Source organism: Hypanus sabinus, unplaced genomic scaffold (assembly GCF_030144855.1).
Source record: "Hypanus sabinus isolate sHypSab1 unplaced genomic scaffold, sHypSab1.hap1 scaffold_1029, whole genome shotgun sequence".
Taxonomy (NCBI): domain Eukaryota; kingdom Metazoa; phylum Chordata; class Chondrichthyes; order Myliobatiformes; family Dasyatidae; genus Hypanus; species Hypanus sabinus.
In genome coordinates this window covers 40,536-52,875 of record NW_026779081.1, presented here as the reverse complement: position 1 = coordinate 52,875, position 12,340 = coordinate 40,536, and the positions used below count along the sequence as shown (strand labels likewise).

Below are 12,340 nucleotides of genomic sequence, written 5' to 3'. Positions count from 1 at the left end.
CAGACGAAGCGTCACCTCGCAACGGACGCACGGTGTCTGGAAGAGTGGCTGGCAGGCAGGCTCCCGCTCTGCGCACGCGCGTTGGTCCTCGCTGCGCTTGGGGCGAGTTTTCCGCATCCCGAACCCATAAAGATTCGTAATTCGGGAGACATTCAGCAACATCTGCAGAATAAGGTCACCGAATTATAGGAAAGATATCAATAAATTAGAGAGAGTGCGGAGACGATTTACTAGAACGTTACCTGGGTTTCAGCACTTAAGTTACCGAGAAAGGTTGAACAAGTTAGGTCTCTATTCATTGGAACGTAGAAGGTTGAGGGGGGATTTGATCGAGGTATTTAAAATTTTGAGAGGGATAGATAGAGTTGACGTGAATAGGCTGTTTCCATTGAGAGTAGGGGAGATTCAAACGAGAGGACATGATTTGAGAGTTAGGGGGCAAAAGTTTAAGGGAAACACGAGGGGGTATTTCTTTACTCAGAGAGTGATAGCTGTGTGGAATGAGCTTCCTGTAGAAGTAGTAGAGGCCAGTTCAGTTGTGTCATTTAAGGTAAAATTGGATAGGTATTGATGCACCATCAATAACTCACACTGAGACGTAGGCGAGATATCGGCTTTTATTGACTGGAAGAAGGAACCAGGAGTGAGTGTCTATCATACAAGGTCCTGGAGACTGAGGCCGAGCGTCAGGCCGCAGATCTCCTTTATACAGGGGCCTGTGGGAGGAGCCACAGGAGCAGTCAGCAGGGGCGTGTCCCGACAGGCACATAGTTCACCACAGGTATATGGACAGGAAAGGAGTGGAGGGTTATGGGCTGAGTGTGGGTAGGTGGGACTAGGTGAGATTAAGAGTTCGGCACGGACTAGGAGGGCCGAGATGGCCTGTTTCCGTGCTGTGATTGTTATATGGTTATAAAATTATAACGGGTGAAGAACGCGTTTAAGAACCCATGTTATTTTACTAGGAAACGATTGAATGGTCCGTAGAGCTGGTTTCTGTGATGTGCTGAGCTGCAGTTGGGATTCACCTGAGACACTGATGCAGTATTCCTATGCCATTGTACAGCCTGGAAAAGTGTCATGAGCTCCAACTCATCAACATCGTCATACAAGTTCATGAATATCAGTGGGCTTGCTCATTATAAAGTTCAAAATGTAGGTGTCACGTATCTGTTGTGTGTGTTGTTTTATTTTGTGTTTGCGTTTATTATGGGAATCTGTTGCGTGGATTGGGGCGCGGTAGAAGCAAGCGAATACAGTTACGTGTTCACAGTTAGGATTAGATAGTTGTTAACCAGGAGCAGTGAGCTACGGGGAATGATATTTTTGTTGACGCTTAAATACACTAGCTGTGCTAATTGGAACGCTAATTTAGTTCGACTAATTACGCTTAGTAACACTGATTTGAACACTAAGATCACCACTTCATTTTCTATTGCTACAAGAGCAGTCGTCTTTGCTGGTTTCATAATGAAAGATCGAACCGTACCTTTTTCTGATTTGGAAATTCGTTATTTGGAAGCGTGTCATAGTGTTGGCTTGGTCTCTCGGCGGTTTTGGTTTTCCAGGAATTTCCACAGTAAATTTGCCAAACGTACATGTACAGTATATCGCCATATACAACCCTGAGATTCACTTACTGGCTGGAATTCACAGTAGGACAAAGAACAGGATACAGCCTCAGAATAGAGGGGCATCCTTTCAGAATGGAAATGAGGAATTTCTTTAGCTAGAGTGGTGAATCTGTGGAATCCTTTGCCACAGTCAACTGTGGAGACCAAGTCTTAAGTATATTAAAGGCAGAGGTTGATAGATTCTTTGGTCAGGGCATGAAGGGATACCAGGAGAAGGCAGGAGATTGGGGCTGAGAGGGAAAATGGATCAGCCATGTTGAAATGGTGGACCACAGGCTATGGCTAAAATGGCCTAATTCTGTCCCTGTGGTCTAAACACCTTAGGAAACAAAGACTGACAAACAACCAAGGCGCGAAACAGGACAAACTGTGCAAACACAAAAATGAGTCTGTTGTACATGGTGACATATACGTACTTCAATAATAAATTTATTATGAACTTTGAAAAACAAAACTAAATGACCAAATAATAAATAAATAAATGAACACCATTGAGGTGTGGAAGACGATGAGAGACATTGATCGTGTGGATAGTCAGAGGCTTTTTCCCAGAGCTGAAATGGCTGCTACAAGAGGGCACAGTTTTAAGATGCTGGGGAGTAGGTACAGAGGAGATGTCAGGGGTAAGTTTGTACCTCAGAGAGTGGTGAGTGCATGGAATGGGCTGTCGGCAACAGTGGTGGAGGCGGATACAATAGGGTCTTTTAAGAGACTTTTGTATAGGTACATGGAGCTTAGAAAAACAGACGGCTATGGATAATCCTAGTAATTTCTAAGGTAGGGACATGTTCAGCACAACTTTGTGGGCCGAAGGGCCTGTAATGTGCTGTAGGCTTTCTATGTTTCTAACGTGAGTTGCAGAGTCTTTGAAAGTGAGTCGATAGGCTGTGGAATCCGGTGAATGAAGTTCACCATGCTTCAGAAGGCTCATGGGTGAAAGTGATTAACAAGCGCCACTTTAGTTAGCATGACGCTATTCCAGCTCGGGGCGCCGGAGTATGTTCAATTCAGACTGCATTTGTAGGGTATTTGTATGTTCTCCCCATTACCTCATGGGTTTCCTCCAGGTGCTCTGGTTTCCTGCTACAGTCCAAAGGTGTACCTGTTAGTAGGTTAATTAGTCATTGTAAAATTGTGTTGCTAGACTAGGGTTAAATAGGTGGGTTGCTGGGCAGTGTGGCTCATTGCGCCTGTTCCAGGCTGTAACACTAAACAAATGTTCCTGAATCTGGTGGCGTGTGACCTAAAGCTCCATTATGAAGCAACATTCAGACTGGGGCGCAGGAGCTGCAGGACGGTGAATAGAATGTGAGGGAGGCTGCAAAAATGGCAGAAACACAAGGCAGGCAACAACTAGGGCTAAATAACCAAGGTTGCTGCTTGATGGGAGGCAATAAGCAGCACCTCATGAGTCTTTTGGAGGATGCTAAGAAGGGTACACAGGAAATCTGTAGGATGATCTGAAAGGTCAGGTATGATAGTGGCACTGGGAACTCGGGTTTAATTCCCATTGCTTTCTGTACAGAGCTTGTATGTTCCCCCTGTGACCACGTGGGTTTCCTCCCATATCCCAAAGATAGAAGGGTTACTGGTCACATGGGTGTTATTGGTACTGGAGGCTCGTTGGGCTGTTACCATGCTAAATAAGTCAAAAATAGGAGTAAAGTTGAATGCTAAAAATTAATGTTTTTAACTTCCAACAGAAAGGGAAGTGAAACTGAAGAGTTGCAGACAGACAAATGTTACACAGAATTACTCAGTCACAGAGCTGTGGTTAAATGCAGGATCAAATACTACTGTCTGGAAATATGGAGTAGAGAGGAACTTAGAAAGAAAATTAAATTTGAGACAAAATTACTGTTGACTATTAAAGTGCAGTCAAGGTGATGTAACTGTTAGGAGGAGGGTGACATGGGAGAAACGGAAGGAGGAGGAGAGAATGTATGTACTTGATTGAGACAACCAATGTCAGGGGTCCTACACAAAATAATGTCAACATCAGCAATAAAGTACATGTGGAAATGCAAAATCCAGGGAAGTTTCATTATATCTGCAACAGTAATGTAGCAATCAGCTATGGTTAGAGAAGTTACACGCGTATTCTGAATAATTATTAAGAATCCACATTAAAACAAAAATCATTTCAATTATTTAAAATACCTCTTTATTAGAATTAACATATATAACATAAATACTGGTATTTTTCCAAGGAGAACTAGTCCTTGTACTGTGATACATTGTCTACATTAAGTGCCTACGAGTTCACGAAATCTAAAAATAGACAAAATTCTTTTTTTTTGCACATCTTCCACTAGAAAACAAATTTTCTGGAAGGTACTTATGAAATAATACTGAAGATATAAAACTGACTTCATATAAAAGATAGGCTTGTGTGCGCACCAGGTATAAAAATAAAGAGCAAAAGGTAGAGGTAAAGATGGTGCACAACATTCAGCTTGACAGTACAATGTCACTCATTTTAGAAATGGATTGTAGTTGAAAATGCTCCATCAGTTAGCACGCATTAATACTTTCATATGGCACTTCATAAAGTTGTATCTCAAAACCTTCATAAGAATTTAAATAGCATATACACTATAAATATTTCAGCTCCAGCCCATTAATTAACACTTCATTTTTTTTTATCTTTCAAGGATAATTAAAATAATAAATTCCAGCTTATTTTATACATTTAAATGATTGTCATACTATAACCATGGCTCTGAGCAAAAGTAGAGAGCAATTCTGTTACTCAAAGAGAGGGATACTTTCTGATAGATTTGGGAAAATTCATTTAAAATGAAGCAAGAATTTGGAAAATTGATAGATCCCACATTTGTGTGCTGTTATAGATATATAATGGCCTTAAAATACAGAAAAAATATTCTCACACTTTCAAAACTCACTACTTGAGTAAAAATTGTAATTCTTAAAGGGGAAGGAAGGTTACATATTCAAAATTTTCTATATATATATTTAATATCTCCCACCCTCCCTGCATTCCTTCCCCTTTAACTGAAAATAGAAAAATCAACCATTTAAAATACATTTTCTGCAATGTACAAATATCAATTAAAACTTAAAAAGGCAACACTGGTGAATTACTGTGCAAAACTCTCCTTCATTACAAGTCTTCTTAAACTTCAATACATTTCATTTCAAATATTTGCAGAAAATGTATTCCATTCTAATCAAATTTTATGGTTTAATTTATTTTCTTTTTTGGTATCACTTAAAGAAGCATGAACAAATCTTTTTTCTTAAGAAAAAGCACCTAACTCTTATTTAAAATAAAACTTGATTTAGCACAAAATCCTTAGATGGGTTGAATTAATGTCATATATAAATCAGCCATGATAGAATGGCAGAGCAGACTTGTCGGGACAAATGGCCCAATTCTGCTCCTATGTCTTAAAGTCTTATGGTCTAGTAGTGAAACTTAGTATGAAAACAGAAAATCTGAATGCTCTCAATGAAAGTGTACGGGACAGTGCACAAAAGAGGATGTTGTCAGGAATAGATGGCTCAAGTTTAGAAAGAATGATTTGGTTCTGTGTGGCTGACAGTTGAATTGATTTGCTACAAATGCATTGCAATTTGCACAAAGATTACTTCAGCTGTCTCACATCAGGAGAAATCAATGGAGCCATGTGAGGTGTAGTTTTACGTAAGAAGTTTAAAAGCTGTGTATGATTTCCTCCAAATTTTGTGAACTCTTTAGAAAAAGAAGAGCACCAGAGTAAACCTGAATTTGCATTTTGAAGTTTCATAACTTATTGCTATGCAGATAAATCAGTAAATTGATAAACACAAGATTCTACAGATGCTGGAAATCCAGAGCAAAACACACACAATGCAAGAGGAATTCAATAGATCAGGGGGGCATCTATGGAGGGGAATAAACAGATGACATTTTGGGCCACAACCCTTCATCAGAACACACAAGTGATCTGTTAATGTTGATTTTTAATTAAATAATTTAAGTGATTTGTTTTCATTAAGGGATATTTGGGTGAAAATATTGATATAGTGCCTATTGACATTTCATAGGCGTTCACTTTTAATCACGGTAAACCAGAGTAGTTATTACATTCTAACTCCAATAATCTGGCATGTGGGGACCTTGGTGGCACCAGACTGGTAGATTTTCTGGACTTGTGGAAATCGTTTTAACCATTTTTAAGACATTACAGAGAAGGATACATTTTCTAATGGACCAGTTAAGTTGGAGGGGAGCAAGGGAAGCACAACCAGTTGAGTGGTAACCAGGACTGAAGACAGCTTGGGAACGGTGGCCTCTGTGAGTGTGGATATCATGACTCCAGTGAGGGCAAGGGAACGTGAGAACTAGAGCAGCAGTGTAATAAAGGTAACTCTGGTACATTGAAGGGTTAATGGGAACCAGGGTCTCTGTGATTGGGAAAGGAGAGTGGAATCTGGGGTCCCAGTGAGAGAGAAGGGAGCGGGGGCCTCAGTGAGTGCACCTGGTGATTCTAAATAATGACAGACATTACTGGGATAATGCTTGAACCATCAGGGTTTCAATACCAATATTATAAGAGTCTTACCTGATTTAGGATATTTTGAGACTCTACAATGGGAAGGATTAATATTAAATTTCCAAAGTATTATTTTGGTCGTATTCGGGAGTTATGTGCAGGTTCAAAGTACGATAGCTGCACATTGCATAGATTATCAAAACCAATCACGGGTGTTGAATGGAATTGGCTTCTGATTATTTTACATGAGGTGCTCAAGCTGTTAGATGTAGGATTTGGGAAAGGTTTGGTTATATTGCCTGAACGTACTCAGATTTCTGTCTTTTGTGAAACCTGCAGAGTCTGTAGAGCGCGTGAAACTTTCTGGTCCTCAGAACAACCTTTAAATCAAGGATTCCCAGCCTGCAGTGTGGTCCACAGACCCCTAGGGGTCCTTGACTTAAAAAAAAGTTTGGGAACCTCTGCTTTAAATGCACAGAGAGATCTGGAATACAATTAACACTGCCCCTATCAATACAATTCAGAGGAAATGTCATCAGATTTGAAGATAGTTAGATGGGTTTGATATTCCTAACCTTAATTCTTAACAACTACATTAGATAGTAGTGTTTTCGCAACTTTACTGTAGTGCTTTCAAGTCCACTGCTGTGACTACACACTAGGGAAATGGTAATTATATTTTCTATCTGTTTCAAATAAAAATTAAATTATTTCATCATGTTGCAAATAATTAAAAAGCAGCCTAAGCATAGTTATCTGTAGTAAACAGAAAGGTATTAACATTGTCACGCAATTCAAAGCTGTGATGCAATTGTACTTTGTGTTTAAACATATTGTTATTGTTGATTCTGAGGATTATGGCTAGGGATTGGAGCATTGCTTACAATTCCTGTCTGTAATTTAGAACGCTTCTCTGGAAAGAGAACATCCAGGAAAGAACTTGCATTAATGTAGCAATTTATACCTGTGTAAGTCAATTCAAAGCACTCTCCAGGTAGTGAAAATATTTTACAAACGTTAATACTGTTATTAATGGAAGAAAAAGTTGTGAGTTACATCAAGGGATGGATGGGCAAAAACTCTTGAAGAACTTATTAGAACCTCTAAAATTAAAGACAGATGGAAGACTATGATTGCCCATGTCATACAACATGGCACTGGTAATGATGACAACTACTGTTATACTGGTGAATGATGTGGTAAGTTGCCCTTTGTTTAGCGAACAGTAATGATGTAAATAGCCAGATTTTTTTTTGTCAGAATTGGTTGAGGGGAAAAAAGTTGATCGGAATCATGAGGAACTAAATTAGTCTGCTTTTAGTAAGTATTTGATGCTGTACTCACTGGAGTTTAGAAGAATGAAACCTGCCCAATACTGAAAGGGCTAGATAGAGTGGATGTGGAGACAATGTTTCCTATAGTGGGTGAGTCTAGGATCCGAGGTCACAGCCCGAGAATGTCCATTTAGGACTGAGATGAGGAGGAATTTCTTTAGCTAGAGGATAATGAATCTGTGGAATTCATTGTCACAGACAGCTGTGGAGGCCAAATCATTGAGTATCTTTAAAACAGAGGTTCATAGGTTCTCAATTACTACTTACTGATTACTAATAAGGTTATAGGGAGAAGGCAGGAGAATGGAGTTGAGATGAATAATAAATCAGCCATGATAGAATGGTGAAGCAGACTCGATGGGCCAAATGGCCTAATTCTGCTACTATGTCCTTTGGAATAGTGCCAATTTATTTCTTACATTAACTTCATCAAAACTGTTCAAATTTTCAGTCCTTTTTTGCAAGACAACACTAACATTCTTTTAGTGCTGCAACTACATCAATGTGCCTGGATCCTGGACTCATGTCCTAACGAGGAAGCAAGTGAGATGGTTATTTGGATTGCATTTCACTTCATTTATCACAGCACATCACACAAACCCTTACGGCTTACTCTGCTCACAATGACCTGGGGCATATTGAGTCAAGGAAGTAACGGCTCTTAAAAATCAAACCACATTGTAAGGATTTTGTCCAAAAAAAAATGCAAGGTAAAAATGGCACCAGTTAAAGATCTGAACTCATCGGTAATGTTCTATTCCATATCAGTTTTGCTATTTCAGGGATCAAATGGCGATGACTATGAGGATCTACATATAAAGACATTAATAATAAACTTGTTCATGCTCTTTACAATGAAAGTGCTACCATTTCCTTCAAACATAACTTTGCCTGTAATACTGATTAGGATGTAAACTTTTTAGTACAATGATAATAAACATATAAATATTTCTAGGAAAAACTACATAAAGTTAAAGAGCACAAAATTACCGAGTTGTGGTTGAGTGACGACAGGTGGTGTTAAAAACACTGAACTTACGTCAGTGAAGAATTAACTACTGAAACAAAGAGTAGTCAGATTGATTTCTTAAATTCCATTGATGGTTTATCTGCCAAAAGTTAGTAATTTGGTTCCAAAGAATTCTGCTTTAATTGGTTTCTACTCTCCATTGACCCTAAATAAACTTCCACCCAAGCCATTAACCTTCTCGTGAGTCAAAAGTGACATTTATCCTTTCTACCCTGGCAATAAAAAGTAATGCACACCCAGAGTAACACACAAAATGTTGGAGGAACTCAGCAGGTCAGGCAGCATCTAAGGGGGAGGAATAAACAGTCACTGTTTCAGATCCTGATGAAGTGTCTCGGCTCAAAACGTTAACTATTTATTCCCCTCCATAGATGCTGCCTGACCTGCTGAGCATCTGCAGAATCACTTGTGTTTATGATTTGCATAACCTGAATCTGCTCCAAATTATTAATGTATTTAAACTCATCCCTCTGCACTTTCCTTACAATCCAACAAATATTTTTCTTTAAATGTTTATCCGTTTTCCAATTAAATATTAATCCATCTGCTTTTCAGCAGCATATTTCAGATTACTATAACTCCTTATTCTACATGCGGAAAGCCAGATTTGCCTACAGATTGTAGAAGCACTCTTAGAATTATTCATTCAATCATCATTATCATCGTTTACTTCAAAGATTTAAAAGAAATCTTTATAACTACACAGATAGAAGAGATTCTGCAGATGCTAGAAATCTTGAGCAGCACACAAAAGGCTGGCGGAACTCAGGTGGGGTAGCATTTATGGAGGGAAATGAACGGTTGACCTTTTGGGCCGAGATCCTTCTTCAGTCCTGATGAAGGGTCTCAGCCTGAAATTTCAACTGTTCATTTTCCCTCCATTTCTTGAGCAGTTTGTGTGTTTGAAGACTATGTGCAGCATTTATGAAATCCACTGGGAACTTCGAGTTTTTAATAATAAATAGAAAAGGAAAATGGATGTGTATTTTGAAACTGAAAAGTAATGTCTTTTAAAAGAGACAGTAGACCAAAGAGACAGTCGAACAAATAGTGGTGGTGACCTAATGGCACAGCAAAATTGACAGTTTAAAACAAAATAGAAATATGAAGATTTAAGAAAAACTCCAACAATCTGACACTCAAATAAATTTACTTTGAACTTTGGAGATTTTTTGGATGACCAGATATCACAATTAACTTAGTTCTACTTCTTGAGGAAAGGTTAATTCCCTATTAGAAAAGTTTCACAATATACTCAAATTCATTTTCTTTAAAGTATAAGAACTTTTCCAGTGTTCTTGGAGATTTAAAGGAAGTACGAGATACACACATGGGAACAACCAGGAGAGCCTGATGCCGAACCATTGGAATTTCTGAATAAGAGGACTGCACATTTTTGAGAGTTTTATGATGATTAAACAAGATATAGGAGGAACATCAGCTGAAGCAATTACAGCACAAGGATCAATACGATAAGGCCAAGAGAAGGATATTAAAATTAACAATAAAAAACAATTTTCAAGGAAAACACATAGCAAAGGCAGTGAATGCTGAATGCAATCGATTGAAAGAAAGTGGAAAGTAGCCAGTGAAATGGAATTAATATTGTGCAGAAGTTTTGATGATTTAAATACAAATTCAAAACAAAAAAAGTAAAATAAATAGGTTGAAGTCAAATAAAGAAGGTAGTTTATAAGTGGAGTTCTGTACAGATCATACATAGGATTGTACTGCATTGGAAGAGGTTACCATAGTGCATGTGGTATCCTTGTAAATTAACTGATTAGTAATATGGCTTATTCCAGGAGAATTAATATATTTGTTTTGAAAGAAATTCTGGTAATGGTCAAAATAAAAGATGGAAAAATATATTTTTTACTTGGTGGAACAAAATTAAATATTTAAAAAAATGTTTTTTCAATTTATGTGACCTTTAACAAAGTGTTGAGAATAGGGAACTCTGAAGTAGAAACCAGTAACAGATGTAAAGAACAGACAGTCAGCCGGCAGGCTAGCAGGAAGTTCATGTGAAGTTTAAACAATTGACGCAGACCAGTTAACCCATGTGGTCAGTTTCAATGCTGTAGATTCTATGTAACTGTGGGTCGGCAAGTATAAACTACACACAGTGGCCACCTTATTAGTTACATCAGTACACCTGCTCGTTACTGCAAATATCTAATCAGCCAATCATGTGGCAGCAACTCAATGCAGCCATGGTCAAGAGGTTCAATTGTTGTTCAGACCGAACATCAGAATGGGGAAGAAATGTGAGCTAAGTGACTTTGACCGTGGAATGATTATTGGTGCCAGATGGGGTGGTTTGAGTATCTCAGAAACTGTTGATCTCCTGGGATTTTCACACACAAGTGTCTAGAGTTTACAGACAGTGGTGCAAAAAACAAAAAAAACATCCAGTGAGCGGCATTTCTGTGGCCAAAAATGCCTTGTCAATGAGAAACTTCAGAGGAGAATGGCCAGACTGGTTCAGGCTGACAGGAAGGCAACAGAAACTGAAATAACGACATCTATTACAACAGTGAACAGCATCTCTGAACACAACACATTGAACTTTGAAGTGAATGGGCTACAGCAGCAGCAGCCCACACCAGGTTCCACTCCTGTACCTAATCAAGTAGCCATTGCGTGTACTTCCATTAAAGTTTCAATGTGCTTGACAGATCTGCTGGTAGAATTGATAAATTAGTAAAGGTAGTGAGCTCAGTCATTTCTTACTTTCGGCCCAGTTTCCTGCTGCACTCTGCACTTGTAAATTGCTGTACATTACGATGCAAATTCTTTCAAACTTCTCACAAAAATAAACACATTAAAATTATTAGCTATCTTGAACAGCTTTCATTTTAAATACAATAGACACACCCTTCATTAAAAGGTTTGTATAAAGATATATTTTGGACTACTACTTAAAAAGTACTGAAGTTTAAGCTTTGTGTTTCTCATTGGCTTTCTTTTTTTTATACCTCTTTTGTTTCTATGTTGAGATTTGTAGCTCAGTCATTAAGTATACCTTTTAGTTGTAGTTCAAAGGCAAAGTAAATGTAGCCTTGCTCGGGTAGAAAAGTAACTGGAATTATAACAACCCTGACAAAGCAACAATCAGGTTTAGTAAAAGTGCAGCTGAGGAGAGGATTGTCACTGCAGAGTCAGACGAGTGTGTCGAAGAAACTTGCACCTGTGAGGTAGTGAGCGCTGACAGAGGAACATGGGCCATCAGAGCCGGACTGGCAGATTGGATCAGAGAGTCTATCTTTTCAGCCTCTTTATTGCAAGCTTCAATCTGCAATTTAAAACAAACACAGTTATAAATATTTCAAAGTTCAAGGTAAATTTATTATCAAAGTACGTCACTGTGTGTCACTTTATACAACCGAGATTAATCTTCTTGCAGGCATTCACACTAATTAAAAAGAAACAAAAATTATAATAATAAATTAGCAATAAATATTGTGTGATGAAGAGACCTTGAAAGAGATTCCATTGGTTGTGGGAAGATTTCAGTGATGGAGTGAGTGAAGTTATCCCCTATGGTTCAAGAGCCTGATGGTTGGGGGGTACTAACTGTACCTGAACTTGATGGTGTGGGTCCTGAGGCTCTTTGATGGTGGATGCTGCTTTCTGTGACAGCACCCTATATAGATAAATAGAGATGTGCACTAAATATGGGTGATGGGGATAGCTCTCAGGGCAGCATGGTTGGCAAGGACCAGTTGGCCCAGAGGACCCGATTCCAGGCTGTATGACTCACGTCTCTGGACTGTGGCCTGAATCTACACCTTTATGATTCAGAAGCGTCTTTGGCTACAAACTGAACCTTGGCTGCAA

The 12,340-nt window shown here is 38.7% G+C and overlaps 1 protein-coding gene across 1 annotated transcript in view; it reads right to left on the bottom strand.

Annotated features, from left to right (window-relative positions):
• Window positions 1-3,778: 3,778 nt before the first annotated feature.
• Window positions 3,779-12,340, bottom strand: part of LOC132386142 (reversion-inducing cysteine-rich protein with Kazal motifs-like) — a gene marked incomplete at its 5' end in the record, with an annotated part of 45,572 nt that continues 37,010 nt past the window's right edge. Inside the window, one exon of the mRNA XM_059958437.1 lies at window positions 3,779-11,795. Within this exon, the coding sequence (XP_059814420.1) occupies window positions 11,589-11,795 (207 nt within the window). The remainder of the gene's footprint in view (window positions 11,796-12,340) is intronic.